At 47.7% G+C, this 17,482-nt stretch overlaps 8 protein-coding genes and 1 non-coding gene across 9 annotated transcripts; all 9 read right to left on the minus strand.

Annotated features, from left to right (window-relative positions):
* Positions 1 to 618: 618 nt before the first annotated feature.
* FOXG_16853 (uncharacterized protein) lies at positions 619 to 969 on the minus strand (the record flags this gene model as incomplete). Its single annotated transcript, XM_018396868.1, has 1 exon — positions 619 to 969. One exon carries the CDS (start codon positions 967 to 969, stop codon positions 619 to 621), a length of 351 nt encoding a protein of 116 aa, XP_018257656.1.
* A 1,554-nt stretch (positions 970 to 2,523) lies between these two features.
* FOXG_16854 (uncharacterized protein) lies at positions 2,524 to 3,842 on the minus strand (the record flags this gene model as incomplete). The annotated part of the gene is made up of 2 exons (XM_018396869.1): positions 2,524 to 3,018; positions 3,066 to 3,842. The coding sequence occupies 2 exons, from the start codon at positions 3,840 to 3,842 to the stop codon at positions 2,524 to 2,526; spliced, it is 1,272 nt and encodes a 423-aa protein (XP_018257657.1).
* An 869-nt stretch (positions 3,843 to 4,711) lies between these two features.
* On the minus strand, positions 4,712 to 5,622 carry FOXG_16855 (phosphoglycolate phosphatase; the record flags this gene model as incomplete). Its single annotated transcript, XM_018396870.1, has 1 exon — positions 4,712 to 5,622. The coding sequence occupies one exon, from the start codon at positions 5,620 to 5,622 to the stop codon at positions 4,933 to 4,935; it is 690 nt and encodes a 229-aa protein (XP_018257658.1). The 3' UTR covers positions 4,712 to 4,932.
* A 216-nt stretch (positions 5,623 to 5,838) lies between these two features.
* On the minus strand, positions 5,839 to 8,250 carry FOXG_16856 (uncharacterized protein; the record flags this gene model as incomplete). The annotated part of the gene is made up of 7 exons (XM_018396871.1): positions 5,839 to 5,907; positions 5,962 to 6,059; positions 6,108 to 7,380; positions 7,428 to 7,459; positions 7,506 to 7,710; positions 7,761 to 8,145; positions 8,195 to 8,250. 7 exons carry the CDS (start codon positions 8,248 to 8,250, stop codon positions 5,839 to 5,841), a joined length of 2,118 nt encoding a protein of 705 aa, XP_018257659.1.
* A 143-nt stretch (positions 8,251 to 8,393) lies between these two features.
* FOXG_16857 (uncharacterized protein) lies at positions 8,394 to 10,274 on the minus strand (the record flags this gene model as incomplete). The annotated part of the gene is made up of 4 exons (XM_018396872.1): positions 8,394 to 9,262; positions 9,310 to 9,701; positions 9,751 to 9,967; positions 10,014 to 10,274. 4 exons carry the CDS (start codon positions 10,272 to 10,274, stop codon positions 8,630 to 8,632), a joined length of 1,503 nt encoding a protein of 500 aa, XP_018257660.1. The 3' UTR covers positions 8,394 to 8,629.
* A 476-nt stretch (positions 10,275 to 10,750) lies between these two features.
* On the minus strand, positions 10,751 to 11,719 carry FOXG_16858 (uncharacterized protein). Its single transcript, XM_018396873.1, has 2 exons — positions 11,449 to 11,719; positions 10,751 to 11,405 (listed from the first exon to the last, which is right to left on the minus strand). Exons 1-2 carry the CDS (start codon positions 11,656 to 11,658, stop codon positions 10,950 to 10,952), a joined length of 666 nt encoding a protein of 221 aa, XP_018257661.1. The 5' UTR covers positions 11,659 to 11,719; the 3' UTR covers positions 10,751 to 10,949.
* Positions 11,720 to 11,929: 210 nt separating this feature from the next.
* Positions 11,930 to 13,063, minus strand: FOXG_16859 (uncharacterized protein). Its single transcript, XM_018396874.1, has one exon. The coding sequence runs from the start codon at positions 12,846 to 12,848 to the stop codon at positions 12,063 to 12,065; it is 786 nt and encodes a 261-aa protein (XP_018257662.1). The 5' UTR covers positions 12,849 to 13,063; the 3' UTR covers positions 11,930 to 12,062.
* A 543-nt stretch (positions 13,064 to 13,606) lies between these two features.
* On the minus strand, positions 13,607 to 15,668 carry FOXG_16860 (uncharacterized protein; the record flags this gene model as incomplete). The annotated part of the gene is made up of 5 exons (XM_018396875.1): positions 13,607 to 13,818; positions 14,624 to 14,949; positions 15,003 to 15,250; positions 15,298 to 15,539; positions 15,587 to 15,668. The coding sequence occupies 5 exons, from the start codon at positions 15,666 to 15,668 to the stop codon at positions 13,607 to 13,609; spliced, it is 1,110 nt and encodes a 369-aa protein (XP_018257663.1).
* On the minus strand, positions 14,131 to 14,202 carry FOXG_22611. The gene has a single exon. It is a non-coding gene; the product is annotated as a tRNA-Gln (tRNA).
* Positions 15,669 to 17,482: the final 1,814 nt, after the last annotated feature.

Here is a 17,482-nt window from a genome sequence, read left to right on the forward strand (position 1 = left end):
AAAGCCCTACCGAATACCTCATGCACCTCAGCGGCTTGGCACAACCCAATGTGGCATAGCCACCACACAGTTGATCCTTCGTCCAGGACGTTTTGGGAAATCCTTTCGATGCTGCGTGAAATGCTTATGGATTGGCAACCTTCTCGAATGCGCACTACAAGGTTCTGGTGGTGGACCGCGTCATTAAAGTAGGACGTTAAAAACTTCGGAATCGAGGCTCTAAGTTAAGTGACCCTGTGAAGAGGTCTCTTTGGGAATGGAAGGTTGGTGGTTGGGAAAACTTGGCGGTGCCGAGAATGGTGCTTTGGCGGAAAGGCTCTACTGTGAGGTGAGCCGCCTTATGGTGTCATCCGAGGCACCAAGTGGGCAAGGGCCTTATCAGGGACTTGGGACGAAACAATATCAACAATATAATAACCGGCCATGTGATTTATCGCAAAGTGCAGTGTGGGTTCATTAGACTAGCGAACAGAACACCTGGCTACACAGGTTGGCTCACAGTATGCTATAGTACATCGCCAGTCCCTCTTTGATACATCAACCATTGTCCCCAAAAGCAACAACAAAACCAAACGTCCACGATTCTCCAACTTGACCACAACAGTAGAGATTCATCGTCTACTTCTTGACATTTCCGGAGAGGCGGGTGAGCTTGGGGTCCTTGACAAGGACAATGCCGTCAGAGACTGAAGCCTTCTTCTTCTTCTTCTTCTTGATAGAGTCCAACTCAGTGTTCTTGGTGATGACGACATAGTCCTGGTTGATAGCCTTGTTGGCATTCATCACGATAGCCCGAGGTGTCTTGGGCGCTGCGTGATCAATGATCTCGATCCAATCCTCAAAGGACTGGTCCTGCTCGATCTCGAAGTCTTCAAGCGCGCGAACAGACTTTTCGGCATCCTTTCCAGGGATCTCGGAAGCCTGGACCTTGCGGTCGAGGGGCTTCTTTGCGACCAGGATTCGAAGCATGGTATGACTTGCGTTCTGAAGTCTGAAGTTCGGTTGTCAGCACTGAAGTCATGTTCGGAGTGGTGAAGTCTCGGTTACCTTGGTTTGAAATATGTATTTCTCTTAAGAGTACGAAGGTAGCCGATGGCAGAGAGATAGGTTGTTGCAATTGTGAGGAATGTTTTGTTGTTGATGATTTGGTATTGTTGTTTGTTTAGGAGGAGAAGAATCAGAATTCTGAGTTGGGATTCTGATAGAAAGGCACACCTCGGTGGAAAAGGGAAGGTGAATGAAGGCTCTGCTGCCACTGCTCCGAGGAAAGCGTCTGTCATTGGTTATGAAAGAGAAGCCGTTTGAACAGGCCCATTGTTTGCTTTCAACCGGATGAAACTAGCCCCTATGACACTAGTCTCTCGAACAGCAGAATGTTCAGTCGAAGCTGCCAACTGTTGGCAGTGCAGGATGCTGGTCTTTGCAGATACGTGTTAATGGTTCAAAAGTAAGTTATCTATTGGAGGGAGGAAATACCCCAGCGGAGCGGTTTTAAACGCTGACCATTTTGTTCATGGACACCCCGGTACTGTTCACTCAGATGGAATGCAAAATACTTGAAATGGCTTGGCTAACTGTGAATGTCCTGCGTGTTCAGTGTCTCAGTTGGGGACGTTGTTCTTGTCCTTTGAGATTAATCCAAAGACTTGTGGCTGAGAGCTTATATCAGCACAGAGAACTTAGAGATTGATCCAAGATTGGTTTAATGGATTAATAGCACGAGAATGAATTGCTTGAGGTTTGGCTTCTCATTCTTGGACAAAAGGATTGCTTTGGTGGTTTTGCCATGCTCCTATTGCGATGCCTCGGGTCAGCCAATCGATCGGAAGCTCTTGTGAGCTGTCTCCGAAGATGGAAGGCCACTGGCTAGGTAATAGCAAGCTAAGTTAAGAACAACAACCCGAAAGACTGACATGCATACACTACTAACCCTTGAGAGCCAGGCTGTTCTCAGGGATAAGATGACGAGAAGATTTGCGCCAACAGATGTTGAAAACGCCAAAACTTACTTTCGGCGACGTATCTTGCTTCCTCTACTCTTATCCGTCCCAACACTCCGCCAAAGAGAAACCACCCTGGGTTGTTCGACCATACGCTGGGCCGCTTCTACTGGCACAACGTATCCAAGGTGAAGTCGGTCTGGAGATGGAACGGGTCCGTCGAATGAGCACAGCATTGGGATTTTAGATCACGAGGGTCGCGGACAATATGATGAACAGATAATATTTATTGACTAGACTAGATCACCAATCGAAAGAAGCTCAATATTGATATGGCTGTTCATGTTTCAGATATGAACCGGACAAAAAGGCAACAATGAAGGGTACAGAAAAGGACCACTCTTGTAATCCGATTCAAAAGAGAATCACAACACAAATAGCGAGGTATCAGATTCAAAGAAGTACGAAGGTTCGAAAACGTGAACAACCTATATCAGGCGAGCTTCATAGATCTATGACACCAGAACCGAAAGACCAGCCCAGCCCAACGCTACATATGATAGTCATGATTATGAAGCCGAGCTTATTTGTTATTATCACCCCAGTAATCATAGTAGTCATGTGGAGGGTTTTGACCATAGTCATAATAGTGGTCGCTATTATGATATGGTTCCTGGGAATATGGAATTCGTTCATCTCCAAGCGGGGGCGGACCGACAGGAGGAGGAGGAGGCGCGCCAACAGGAGGAGGAGGGGGCATGCCAACAGGCGGAGGAGGGGGCACGCCAACAGGAGGCGGAGGCGGTGGGGCTTGAGGAACAGGGGGATAGTTGTAGCTGTCCATGGGGTAGCCATGCGTCTTTGGGTAATCGGGCGGGGGAGGGACATAGTATTTATCTGGGTTTTCCGGGGGAGTTGGATCAGGGTATAGAGCCTGAAGGTCTTCATCCTTATCATAATAGTGTTCGACCCTGAAGCGTGTATCTTCTTCTGAAATTTCTTTCACATAATGCGCAACATAGCCGACTTCCATACCAGCCCCGAGGCCGTCTATGGTATCACGTTGTGGCGGTTGCGGCTACAAAGTGTTAGCCCAAGTCTTTCATGCAGAGAATTTCATCTTACCCAGTCACCGCCAACAGCGACATTGAAAATCATGAACATCTTGTTGCGGGCAATAGACTTCCAAACGTCCGGATTGCCAATTCTCTTGCCCGTGACCTGTTGAATGAGTTGGTCATCGACCCAGAACTCTATAGTCTCGTCCTCCCAGCGCCTCGGGGTGCGGTCGATGACAACTTTGTAAGTGTGCCAGTCCGTACCCGCATCTGGTAGATGGACCGACGCGGAGATACCCTCCTTCTCTTTGCAGATACCGCCAGGAGCCTTGTCACAATGAATAGCGGCATAGGTCGATAGATAGCCGTTCACGTGCTCCATGATGTCGAGCTCACCACACTCAGGCCAGTAAGGACCACCAGTGCGGTGGCTGTCACCAAGCAGCCAAAAGGCAGGCCAGATGCCCTGCTTCTTATCAAGGTTGCCATCACCAAGACGGATGGAACTTTGGATAATGGTCTTGGTAGCAGGTGTCGGGGTGAAGGTGTACGTGCTCTCGATACGACCGGATGTCCAACCCCTTTCAGCAGAGAGGTCGCGCCTCGGGATGATACGAAGGAAACCATCGCCAGTGACATGGACGTTGTTAGGGGAAGCCTTGTACTCCTGGTAATCGCTGTTCAGCTCCTTATACCATTGTTGAATGTTCCATTTGGAAGTATCTGGCAGAGAGCCAGCACTTCCGTCGAAGCTGTCCGACCATATAGTCTGGTAGCCCAGAATCTCGGGGACTCTATGGGCTATGCCAGTAGCGGCGAGGAAGCAGAGTATGATAGTAAACATTTTTGTTGTAGTGACTTGGAGATTGGGGTCAGAATGTGATGTTTTGTTGATGAGAGAAGGAAAGAAATAAAGGGGGAAGACCTGGATTTTATACCTAGCTGGGACGGACTTTTAAGTTTGATATTTCGCGATGAAAGTATCCCTGTGTTTGGTGGAAGTCTATCTTAAGCCTATTGCAAGCACAAAGAAGGTTCGAGTGTTGTTAGTCACCTCAAAGTTTAGTGATGTACAATTTGCAAAGGTCTCATGGCAAGTTCGTGGTCAATAGTTGGATCGATAGCTTAGACTTTCGTCGATTCACATACAATACCATGACAACAGGCTTTGAGCAAGGGCACCTGGAAAGTAGTTTCCAAATTCCGATATGGAGCTGCGTGTTTAAACTGAGGGATTTTTCTTTGTTGAGTCTATGTACATATTGCCTTCTAAAAGATTTAGTTGATTGGAATTTGTTTTTATATTGGCTTAATATATCTCGTTGAGATATTTTAAGCTTTCACATCAATCAAATACTCCTTTACAAAGCGGTTTGGGGGAAATTCTGTGGCGCGCCGTTATAAGCGGCAATGGCTTGAGGTAATAGGAGCACATATTTTGGCTTCGGTGAGGGCTTTAGTCGCTGTTCACCTTGCCCTTTGAATGAAGATGTTTACGTAGGGCTACCATGTAGATCACCTTTTACGTGACTTACATGATAAGTAGTGCAGTTGAGCTGAGCATGAGAGCAGAAATAGGTCTCACTGATTGGTATCTGGAGATGTTTACTTGGACTTGATGGCTAAAGAAAGTTGCAGCCCGGGCATCGATCGGTCTTGTTCTGTTGAATCCCAGCTACCTATCTAAGTTCTGCATGATGGTAATAAGCTCTCAGTGACACCTCTCAACTGCAAATAACACATCTGATGGTTCAAGCTACCATAATAAGCTTTCATGAAGAGAGCACAGGATTCGCCTCTCGCCTCAGGGCTTCAAGGTCGATAAGCTGAACTCTAAGTACAACTTATATCTGATAACACGTGCAGCCCACCAATTTTGAAAGTCTCCTACTTTCCATGAAAACTTATCGCCCAACCGGCGAAATTTTTATCAATCACATCCTTTCAACAATTCCCGCAACCTCATCTAATGAATCCACTGTGAAATTTGGCTTCAACCTCTCGCATGCGCTCTTTTCCCCATATCCATATCTGCACCAAACAGACTTTGCTCCAATATTAGCAGCAAATTTCACATCTGCCTCTGTGTCCCCAACGACTAAGGTTTTCAAAACGTCAACATGTGAGAGTCCACGAGCTTTCAGGGCCGGGAGCAAAACATTCTCGAAGCTTCCAGTGTCCGGCTTTCGCGTTGCGCCAGGGGTGTTGTCTCCGACGATTAAGTCTTGCGGGATGGTGTCAATGCCGTTGTTCTTTAGTGCTGTCTCAACCGCGGCTACACCTTTGTTGCTGACAATGGCGACATAAATCTCTCTTTCATGCAACTTCTTCAAAAGTTCTTTAGCCCCAGGAAATGCCGAGACAAGTTCTTGTCCCTGGTCATTGTAGAAGCGACGGTACGTTGACGTCCATTCAGCCTCTTCGAAAGAATCGGGAGAAGGATGTAGTTCCTTGAGAACTTCCTTGAGACCCAAGCCAGAACCGATCAACTTCTGCACCTCAGACTCTGCCGGAGCTGAGGCTGGAAGGAGTTTGTCGAAGGTGAGCTTAATACTGTGAGAGATGGCTTGATGGGTATCGAAAAGAGTCCCGTCAAAGTCGAAGATGACTAATTGAGCAGGCATATTGATGGCTTGTTGAGATTTTGAGAGAGGTATTCACAGATTGAGTAGATGTTGAGTGTCGCACGAGAATTGATCGAGTGAAGCTCAGAGATGCATGAGAAATTTTATTAGGCTACACCGAACCCCGCTAACCAGCACGCTGCGTCATCTGTCAGCAATAAGCGCAACACCACTCGCCTTCTTAAACATGAGACAAAAATGACAATCGCATTGGTTTCAGAGCCCTTCTGGCATTTCATATTGGGAGAAATCTTCCGGCATATGAACCAGTGATTCCCACATATCCTAGAAAGACAAACACGTCAGCTTGGAACACTGTCTCGTTACAGAGGAACATACCCAGTCTACGCCATCTGAGCTATTCAGCATGGCCTCAATGCCCTGAAAGTCGGTCGAGAAAGGAGTTTCGCTCGTATTGTATTGCCCGTTCATGTGCCCTGTCATTGTCAGTCTACAAATCACATGGTTTCGAGCATCAGTCTTACCGTTACCGTTGCCGTTGCCATTGTGAGCTGGGGCTTTTTCTTGGTTTACAGCTGGCGGCATCGACTCATCCTTCGAACCAGTCGTGACAGCTTTCAACATCACTGTGAGCATATCATATGCCTGCTTTGCCTCAGCAGAGACGGCCTTAATAGCTGCCCAAAATGCCTGCGAGGTTTTAAGAGCGTCGATCATACTCTCCCGAGTATATCCCACGAGCTCTGGGTTCTGTTGCTCTGGCGGCATACCAAGCTCCACGCAGACCACCATAGATGCCAGCGAGAAGTCATGTCTCTCCAGAGAAGTGAGAAACCATCTGTCATTGTATAATAGCCCACCAACTTGAACCTCCTTCAGGATACTAGCCTGGTGCCCAAGGACTGTCATCGCTGAGTCAACGCAAGCCGTTCTAGAGTAGTTATACTTGGGATCATGGTATGCCTTCGTCATGTGATGGCGGTGTAGTGTACATCTAGCCTTCTGGAAGAGAAGTTCAAGATTGTATCGCCTAATGAGTAGATACGGCGGGACCATGAAGCAATCTTCCAGCTTGGCTATTTTGTAACAAGTGGGCATGGACTGATGCATTTGATGAAGCTTCTGATCAAGAGCCATGATCTCGTTGTAGTCTTCTGTCTTGCCAAGTGAGACCTGGTTGAAAATAGTTCGGAAGATGGTCATCATCTTGACTTTGACGCGAGTGTACAAAACTCCAGTACCTTGCGTCTCAGGTCTTGGTGGAGGAAGCTGCGTGGACTCAGGGCCAAAATCTTCATCATTTATGTTGCGCGGCAGACGGGTATCGCACTGGGACTCCTGGATAAGCGATGGCAGGCCCAGCTGGCAAGAAGTCAGGATGTCAAGCTGCTGGAGAACACCCCATACACGACGCCTCATCTCGCCGTGGAACGGTGAAATCCGAGGGTAGTTATCTGGATCACGATGGTATCCCATCCGCATAGCCAAACGAATAGCAATACCGGTAAGGATCCACACGCCGAGATGAGCGTCTCGACGGCGCACGAATTCACCGTGGATATTGAACAGAAGAGTCTCCAGAGTATACTTACCAGGCGCTGTAGAGTACTTGGAAAGAATAAGACAGTCGGTGCATCTTTGCTGGAAGGACTCTGCGACCTCAAGAGGCGAGCCCATTCCTCCAGGTAGCTCATCCTGTGATCGGATGTACAGGAATGTTCCAGTGGCCAGAATGCCGAAGAGCATCCCAACCCATTGAACAGATACCGAGTTGGGGTCATTCCAGAAGCGTTTGTACTAGAAGAAAATGAGTGAGGAGAAGATTAGGTAGAAACGTAACTTACCTCGCCTTCAAACTCTCCTGAATGGGTGATCACTTCGAAACGTCAGTGACAGTACTGTAGATCAATAGTTAGACGTACAGATTGACGGCTGAGTCGAGGTGAAATAACGAGACACAAGTCTATCCGTGATGTGTTTCGGAGGAACATCCGCAAGAATGTCTTCAAGGCTCGGAGCCAGTCTTCCCGGTCCCAGAAGCAGCGGTACTTGACTTTGGGCTTGATCAACAATACCCAAATCACTCGCTTCGTGGCTTTCGTCCAGATGCTCACGAATATGCTCAACCTGGGGTATCCTTGTATCAGAAGTGCTCTCTACGTTGGATAGGTACTCACCTCGTGACAGATAGCAGACCAGTGACTGCTAGAAACATAAATTGTCTCATTCGGATTCGCCATCATCCTTCCAGGCTTGACCTCAGAGCCTTCCTGAGAGGACCGATGAGACCCTTGGTGGGATCCTGTGGCCAGAGAGTTTGTTACATAAGTACTCGCCGGGCTCTTAATACTGGGTGACCCGTTGGATGTCCCCTGCTGAGTCGGAAGCTGTTGGACGATAGAGCCCAGGAGTTGCTCAAGGTGGCGCACGCGATCACTTAGATCATGTTGTCTGCTATCCCTTCTCTGAGCAGCAACACGACCTCGAGGCCATGGCGCGTATTGACACGAGACATTTCTCGCAACACAATTGCTACATGGCTCATCGCGATCACATTTGAGTCTGAGTATCTCGTCAGCATCGTCATCAGTGCCAAGAAACGACGGCGTACTTTCGTTGTCGACAGGAACTGCACGACAACGTTGCTCGGACAGGCTGTTGCTGCATCTTGGCTAATTCTTTCTTCTTTACATTTAAGGAATAAAATTGAGGAAACAATCTATGTAAATCAGGATGAGAATCACCTCCACTGATAGGTAATTTAAGCTTAGATTGCTTAGCGCCTGCACTGCCGCAGAGTCAGAGCCACGCGGATGCTTACGTCACGTGAATGCCTCACGAACTGGCTACTCTTTTGGACGATGATTATTATGCACAAGAGCTTGTGATTCATTATCCTGCAGTCTTGGCTATTGATCTGCGTACAGTACTGGTCTGTAGTGCGCCCTACTCGCAGGCCCGCTGTTCCATTCGGTGAGACCGGGTGAGATTTGCCAGGGTTTCAGCACAGGGCTGACACTTGCTTTTAGGGCTGAGAATGCCTTGCTTAGACGATTGGTGCGTAAAATCTCATCCTGTTCTCGGGATCCCACTTCTTTTTGAGGGTCTTGAGCTTTTCGATCCTCCAGGGCTCGTGGCCGTACATTTCTTCCAGAGACTCGAAGCCGTGAGCATAGTTAACGTATGCGCGTAAATGCTCCGGGTCTCCACTAGCCTCTAGCAAATGCCTCCTCAATTTCTCACCATGCTCTTGCGCAAGTCCGTCGAGCGTCGCGTTGGGTTTGTACAGAATGTAAGGTGTAACAAGAATCTCATCATCGCGGTGAGGGAACGCAGATTTCTTTGCATCAATTGCCTTGACGCCGTGTGTAGAGTACCCTTCGAGAAGAAAGAATGAACCAGCGAACTCGGGAACGCGCTTCGACATGTCGGCGATTTCGTTGAAGACCTTTCGAACGGCAAGGAGATCGTAGGTTTTGAGGCCAATTGGGTATCGGAGACCAGTGAAGCCCTTTGCGCACCCGACGGTATCATCGCCCATAAGGGTGATGGCGGCTAACTCAGGCATTGAAGCTTCGCCGGCATCGACGTTGATAGGGCCGAGGTCGTGTAGTGGTTTTGCGTAGTCTCGCGCTTCTTGGGCAGGGCCGTCTGATATGACAGCGTACCAAATAATTGGCTGCACGGTGTTAGCTAGACCTCTCAGCTCGAAATGAAGATACTCACCTTATTGGGATCAATCTCAGGAATGTTGACGATATAAATCCAGTGAGTCAAATGCGGCGGCTGGGTCTTCATCATCTTATTCGTCAACTCCAAAACATCCTCCAGTTTATCTCCAAGGAATATGAAAATCTCATAAGACCACTTCGGATTGTTGATGTCGTAGATTCGGTATTGCCATTCCGTCACAATGCCAAAGTTATGTCCTGCTCCACGAAGAGCCCAGAACAAATCAGAGTTCGAGTCCTCGGAAGCCGTCACTGCGTCTCCGTTGGGGAGTACAACTCGTGCAGAAATGACTTGGTCTGATGCGAGGCCGTATTGGCCTTGCAACCAGCCGTGGCCGCCACCAAGGACGGGTGCTGAGACACCGACGCACTCGCAGATACCGGTGACTGAAGGTCGTATTAGCACTCTGGCCTCATATTGTAGGAGTTGACCTGCCTGTTTGCTTTCCAGCTGTCCAAAGCTCATTTACGACTCTCTTTACACTCGCGCCTCCACCTATCCTCGCAGACTTTCCATCTCCGGCAATCTCGACAATATTTTGATCTCGCAGGTCCACGACAATAACATCCTTGGCCAGCTGTAGTGCTTCAGTTGCTCCATGGCCACCAGATCTGGCGAGAAAAGGAATGCCATGCTCATTCGCGTATCTTATCTGCATCATGTCAGCAGGATTCTCCTCTCAGAACCATCATCCTTACAGTTTCTTGCACGTCGCTCTCGGAGAAGGTTCTCACGACTGCTCCAGGCTGCGGTCCATGCCAATCCCGCCATCTACTAACAAGACCACCAAACGAGGAGTCATTAGGCAACACGATTGATGCTTCAGGTGAGAGCTTCGACGATAATTCAGGCCATGAATTCTGTGCGACCAGCGATGCGAGACCAAGACGTCCGAGAATTTTCTGCGGCGAAGGTGCCTTGCCCAGCGCCCAAGATGCGCCCGCAGCAATAAACTCCATGACTTCGTATCAATTCAAACAAGATTTTTACGAAGATGAATGGCTGGGAGACGTCGGTCAGCATTTAAATGTCATCTTCAGCCCCCATCTTCGCCGGATCCACCCCATCCATTAGAGCTTACTCGGCGATAGCCTTATTACCAATGAGATCAGTGTTTCTTAAGTCCGATGATGCATTCTCCGGATTTTAGCCAATAATATTTGATCTCGGATAATGAGAGTCTGTCCGAGGCGGTGTTCTGCGGTGTTAATAGTTGTTTTGCCTCGCTTAGCAAGCTTGTTCAGAGCGAGTATACGACATGGAGCCAGTCGCTTGAAGCGAGGATTATTGGTCAACCATGTCTACGTATATTCTCTCAAATACTGTGAGTGAACAACCCTATCCATCAGGGAAAGATGAGGTCTCATTCCCGGTTCTTCCACGACTGATCGTCTTTGTGAGGCGAAATGCTCGTAAGAATACCTTGCAGGAATATCCCATCAAACATTCAATTTCGCTTCTATCATCAAGCTACCAATGCTACAAGGCTTTGGAGTAGCGTGCAGATTTATTAAGAGACATTTCACCTGATTCATCTTTCAATTTGTCGTATATGGTTGGCTTCTCACGCACTCTCCTTTACATAAGGTGCCAAACGACCCCATGCTCAACACCTGGGTATCACCAGCTCATCCTCACTTGTTGAGTCCCAACACCTCCAAAATATCATCAGTATCCGTGTGATCCCTCGAATTCCTCATCCGATGGCACCACGTCACTTTCTTATCCTCTCCCTCCCCAACAAACAAGTACTCTCCGCCCTGTTGATTCGTGGTTCCCCAGTTCCACACGGGATATCCCTCCAGTAACTTCCAAAACGCATTCTTCATGGACAACCACGCATTCCAAAAAGACGACACCGGAATATACTTACTCGGAGGTCCCTCTTTCCAAGTCTGAATCATGCCCAGCGTCTTGTAAAGCTCTTCAGAAGGATCAGTGTAGATGGGAAATTCGCAGCCCGTGTCTATGCGATACATGTCAACTGTTCTAGGATCTCCGTGACCTATTATCACAATCTCGGTGTTGATCTCCTTTAGCTTTTCTGGAGTTGCGTTTTTGGCAAGAAAGCTGGTGTAGCTCACACATGACTGATGGTGTTAGCTGGGTTTCTTCCATGCGTAGGGAACTTACGCAGCAGAAGAAATGGCGAACAAAGACAACAAGAACTCGACGGGATAATTCAGGTCCGCTGTAGATGCTCTTGAAGGTATGCTTCTCTCCCTTGCCATCAAGGACCTCAATTCCATCGGCGACCTTTAGTGCCTCAACAGTCGGCAGGTCATCGTTGACTTGGCCGCTGGAAATCTCCTTCCCTTGAGGGATCTCGCACGAGTTGTCCATCTTGAACCTTCTGAGTAACCTGCAAACCCAAGTTTGTCTCCTGCTGCATGTGAAGATGCGGGGCTGTTATGTGCCTCGCTCTCTGAGGCTATGATCATCGTCAAAACACCAAATGTTTCTGACGTAAGCACTAGAGACGTTTATGTCAACACTCCGGTCAATGCCAAGTCTTTTTGCCTTGAATTAAGGAGATCAGCATCAAGAGCGAGGCGATTTGTCTACTTCAATTTTCGGAAGGGTACACAGAACGAATGTAGGAGAAAAACGAGGTCTTTACAAACAACAAATAGAGGCCAGTCACTCGGGGAAGCGCCAGAATGGAACCCAACAGCCCAGGCCATTTAGTTTGCTAAAAGTGCTAAGAAAGAAGCATAACACCACTAACCCAACGCGACAGGACTCCGCTATTCCATCACAAATCTGACACTCTGCTTCCAGTCATCCCTTGGCATCTTAAGCGAATTAATATGCTGTGACTTATTCTCAAACCCAATCCCAACCGTGCAAAGAATATCCAAGTTCTCATCAATACCCAGCTCCCTCTTGATGATGTTCGGGTATCCAGTTGGCGCAGCAGAAACTTGCGTGCCCAATCCCTTCTCCGTCAACAGTAAAAGAAGTGTCTGCAGATAAATACCCACTGACAGAACATCGCCTTTTTTAAGGTCGTTTTCAATGGAAATAACAGCGACGACTGGCGCGTTGTAGAAGTTAAAGTTGTCGATGAGAGTTTTTGTCATTGCCTCTGTATCTCCGCGAGCAATGTTGTATCCATTTGGTCCATAGACGTGATGTCCCAGTTCCGAGCGATAGTGATTATACGACTCAGGAATAGCATCAATCTTGAGCTCCTCTTTATTCTCAAATGCAGCAATAAGCGCAGCAGACAAGCGCTTCAGCGGCTCACCAGATGCGACAGTCACTCTCCACGGCTGGATATTCGTTGAAGAAGGCGCATGCTGAGCAATGCTGAAACAATCCTCAACAACAGACATGGGAACAGCTTGACCAGTACAAAATGCACGAGTACTATGTCTGTCGAGAATAGTTCCAGCTACAGCATTGCGAGCTGATTGGATCTCATGACGTTGGAAGGTTTGTTCTGAAGACATGGCGGGCTTGTTGTCGTCTTGGATGTGATCTCTGCAGCCGAAAGCTTGGGGCATGATGTTCTTGAGTATAAGAGACATGGTGACTTATGGATTTTCAACGAGGATCATCTGCCTGAGGTGTCAAAGCCTTTACGTGATCGTTAGTCGCTTATATGGACAAATTCTGGGGCGGCTTTATCCATAATCGGACTTAAGCATCTCTTCGGTCGGAGCTTGTGGAGGCTTAGAATGGAGGTGTTGTAATGCAGGCGTCCAATAGTGCATATGAATTTTCGGTTAAATGATGAATCGTAGTCATTCCCTGGCTCGGGCTGGCTTGTCGTAGCAGGAATTTCCGGCTCGACGAGGGGTACCAATTCGTCCGAAAGGCATTACTCATCGTCCATAAGCAGGACTGTGGCGACGCCAGCTGACAAATATTTCATGCAAGAAGCCCATTAAGAGAAGCCTTGGATCAAAGGGTGTCCAGGACCATCCCAGGTAATGTCCAGGAATGATTACAGACCAGAGCACATTATCGGCGATACGAAATACATCTTCGCGAATCGGGGTTAACAAATCAACTTATACAACGAGCCCAAAAACATCAGTCAGGATTTATGGGATAATTATCACAAAGACACTCGGCATGCTTTTCTAGTGTATTGGCCCGAGTGACTTCTATGCTCGATTCACTTGAACTCAGTTCACCATTATACCCCTTATCTAGCCCATATTTCATTTCGAACTGCCTGATTCCCTAAATTCCATGTATTGAATATTGCCTCACAGCCACAGATTCCTTCTGCGAACGATACATCACATCGACGCAACGAGGCCCATCTCCAGTCGAGTTCTTAACCTGAGCCTCCCAAGCATCGCGCGGCGTTGCGAACTTTTTCGTGTCCAGGCCAAGGTCTGGGCCGAGAAGTTATCATCTGTCGCTGTCCGATGTCAGGTGGGGTGCGCTCGTCATCTCCGATCGCTTGAGAAGGTTGCCAGTCGTTGTGAGTTCCGAGCGTTTTCGAGGTGACGCTGGCACTTGTTTGAGTAGCGTCGATGCCGGCATCTAGTTTGTTAGCTCCTGTCCAGCTATCTATGTAAATTACTGGTTCATTGGGACAACGGGACATATTCGCGAAGATAAAAAGAATTTTCCACTACACAAAGTGTTTCGGATACTTGAGATTGAGCTTTGTACTTACTTTCCATCTGTTCATATGTTGCTGCGCAGCATGTCACATACACGAAGGCAGAGTTCACTCGCATCAAGGCTTAAAGACAAGAAACATGAAAGTGAAAAGCAAAAACAAGTATTGAATTGGAAAATTGAATAGACGCGATGCACAGTTATAGTAAAGTTTAACAAATGTCAAAAAGCAGGTCTCGGAGGGAGTCGAACCCTCGCTGGCGGAATCAGAATCCGCAGTCATAACCGTTAGACCACGAAACCGTGTTATGCTCTTATCTACGTTTCTGCTTACTAGCATAAATATTTGCTAGCTATGCAGCAGTGCGAAAAGTCTAAGAAACATAAGATGATCTGCGCATGCTGGGATTGAAGGCAGGAGAGACAGTGATTGTTTTCACTACATCTGTGACTACAATGTCAATATTCCCCAGCAAGATTTAATGCTGAACTTGTAGGAGACTTAGCGAAGCGGACAAAGAAGCGAAATGCGAGAAGCACCAACATGTCAAATAATTTTCGCTTCCATACACATGTTTCTATATCAGTCCATAAACATTCAGCGCTACCATTGTTATAGTCCTAGCAATACTTCAACCACCAAATCATGCATAATAACGAGGCAAGTCCTCGAAAACAAACCCGTGCTCCTTCAATTGTTTGCTCGCCAAGTCCCAAAGCCTACCAACAGCCTGAGGATCATCCAACCACTTATTGGCCTTGTCATCCAGCTTCTGAACCGGAACGTAATATCTTCCAGCGTGCTCGTAGGCTTGCGAAGTTGTGGCGCAGAAAAGCGAGTTCATTGACCCTTCGAGTGGTGTGGATGTTGGGCCGACTTTCATGGCGACACGTGTCATGGCTCCAAAGATGTTGTTCGAGTGAGATTGCAGACCGGACTTGATGAGACCTGGATGAAGAGAGTAAGCTGTTACACCGAGAGGTTGGTAGCGTTCTGTAATCGCTTTGGCGGCAATGATGCTGGCTTGCTTGCAGTGGCCATATCTTCTCCTGATGCAGGTTAGCAAGCTGGATTGAAGATTGAGCTGAGTTGGATTGCTTACCATGGTGCTAGTTGTCCAGTGGCATCGGTGAGATTGGGATCCTGATAATTGATGGCTTCCGGTCCCATTCTGAAAGCCATGTCGCTAGCAACATTAACGACTCTCACACGGTCCATGCGTCCACTGGTTTGAGCGGCGGCGACGAGGAGAGGCATCAATGACATGGTGAGAGCATGATGGGAGAGGAAGCATGTCTGCCATTGAACTTCAAAGCCGTCCTTTGTCAATTGCCAGGGACTGGCCATGATCTGATACTGCGTTAGTTATATCTCTTAAGGCTTCGATTGGGACTTACACCAGCGTTGTTGATCAACAGATCAAGGCGATTTTCGCGACTCATGAAATCGGCAGCGGTATTTTTGATGCTCTGAAGGTCTTGGAGGTCTAGCTTGAGGAAGTGAAGGTCTAAATCGGGACTGTTTTGTCGCATCTTAGAGATAGCTTTGTTGACGCGTTCGCTTGAGCGGCTGGCGACGTAGACTCTAGCGCCCTTGAGGGCGAGTTGAAGTGTTGTTTCATAGCCAATACCGGAGTTGCCTAGATAGTCAGTGGTGAGTTCTGTAAGTGTTAAGTTGGTGACTTACCACCTGTAACGATGGCGATGTAGCCCCGAAGACTGGGGATATCGCGGACTTGGAACTCGGGTTCTTTGTGACAGTTCATCATGATGTCGGTGTAAACGTGCAAAAGCTTTTGATGAGGTATCAAAAGGCGAGTAACTAGTGTATTCGATGAAGGCGTTTGTCGGGTTGTTGAAGCTGGTCTGATAGTCTCGACTTCTGTTGTCGCCCTTCTCTCATCTTATACCAAGAATCTCAGAGGCAGTGCAGCCAATCGGAGGTGGTGCTGTCCGATTCTACGGGGTTGTCCGCGGACATGTCCATGGTGGGGCTGCGCTGAAGGGCTGAAGGCTTAGCTTACGGCGCAGAGGCCAATGTAATTACCGGAGTCAGCTTTTACAGTATTGATTGACAAGAGGGATTTTTGTTTCATCGAAGATGGGTCTTTCTTGATAGGCCCTCAAATATACCATGTTGGGTGATAAGCACGGCCTGGTTCACTGGAGATTGGTTGATGAGGGTCCCAGGACCGTAGAGTCTGACCGGCGATCCAGTCGTATGAAGTGTCTCTCTTGGCTCATTTCTGAATTAACGCACGTCCATTTCGATACTCCATGGGCACCATTTGGTTCTGAAACCATCATGCAGCCCTACAAGGCACACGCATCGTCAGCCGGGATGCAGATGCGGCAGGCAAAACCACGAACAGTCACTGGCTGTCACAAATCCCAGCCATTGCGTCCAAGCCAATTTGAGAAAAAATTTACTTGATGGCCTACTTGCTTCCAAGAACCGCTCTTGATCTATCTAAGTCGCCTTGGTATTTCTTTTCGGCTGCTTTTGGCATCGAGCAAGCCTCGCATATCCACTCATGGTAGATTCCATTTACGGTAACTCCATTGCACTTCTTCTCACTTTTTGCTTTCTCGGATTGCACTGTTTCTCCCAAGTCTAGATTATGCTCCTTTGGGCAGAAATGGCATTTACTTATGTTCTGAGTGACTGTGCACATTGTGAATGGGGAAGTTCTTGGATCTTGAGGTTTGAGCTGACTGGCACCAGGAGGAATGTTTGCTTCTGCACGAGAGGGCACGGAATCTTGAACTATATTTATACTACAGCCCCACGGGAAATCATTTAACTCTGTCAGTCACGTTAGCTCATGTAAGGCACCCGATGAGCTTCAGCCCTCAGTCAGAATCCATCTCCGGCTAGCCATTAGTGAACCATGCAAGCAGAATCCGTGGCGCTGTAGGCAGCATGGATTTACTCACAGATCATTATGTATCTAGGGCAGATTCTGGTCGAGCATGAGCATAGAAGTTTTCTGCGTGCCTCACTTCGATGCATCATGCAAGGTAATCTGTCGTTTATATTCCAAGGTTGATACGACAGCATGAAAGTGTTAGCCAAAATAACTCGTCAGCTGAATCTTTCCCTATCGTGTTTATCTGACTATCATTACAGGTTGTAGTACCACTCCTTCTCTTTCGTCGGGAGATGCTTGTGGTCTTTGCATGCCTTGGGCCCAGACATTTCTTGCTCGTTTCTCCTTGGGCACTTCTTTCCAGCCTTAGCATCATTGCATTTAAGGAGGTCGTCAGTATCAGGGCCTTCTTTTATCCCACAATGGGGGCACGTCCATGTTATCTTGGGGATGGTGCACATGGTTCTTGTTGGTGATTTAGTTGAGTGTATGTCGAGGGGATCTCGTTGTAGGTTTTTGTGAATGGTAGATAAAGCGAATGGGTTTCAAATGTTTACAAGAAAGTAAAAGCACAATCGATTCAGCGAAGATCTCATTTTATAGAGTGTTTCTGGTGATCAGCTTTGCTGTCAGTGAATCGGGAGTCTTCTTGTTTGTAATGTGAACAGAGTCAACTCTTTGTTCGCCTTTCACACTACGAAGAGGTCACTGAA

This window comes from Fusarium oxysporum, chromosome 13, assembly GCF_000149955.1.
Source record: "Fusarium oxysporum f. sp. lycopersici 4287 chromosome 13, whole genome shotgun sequence".
Classification (NCBI taxonomy): Eukaryota; Fungi; Ascomycota; class Sordariomycetes; order Hypocreales; family Nectriaceae; genus Fusarium; species Fusarium oxysporum.

What these genes read in the sequence shown, in the direction of transcription:
- FOXG_16859 (XM_018396874.1), bottom strand. Translation starts at nt 12,848, where the DNA reads ATGTCTCTTATACTCAAGAACATCATGCCCCAAGCTTTCGGCTGCAGA.
- FOXG_16858 (XM_018396873.1), bottom strand. Translation starts at nt 11,658, where the DNA reads ATGGACAACTCGTGCGAGATCCCTCAAGGGAAGGAGATTTCCAGCGGC. An exon ending in TTCGCCATTTCTTCTGCTGC is followed by an intron (nt 11,406 to 11,448) that starts GTAAGTTCCCTA and finishes TAACACCATCAG; the next exon opens with TCATGTGTGAGCTACACCAG.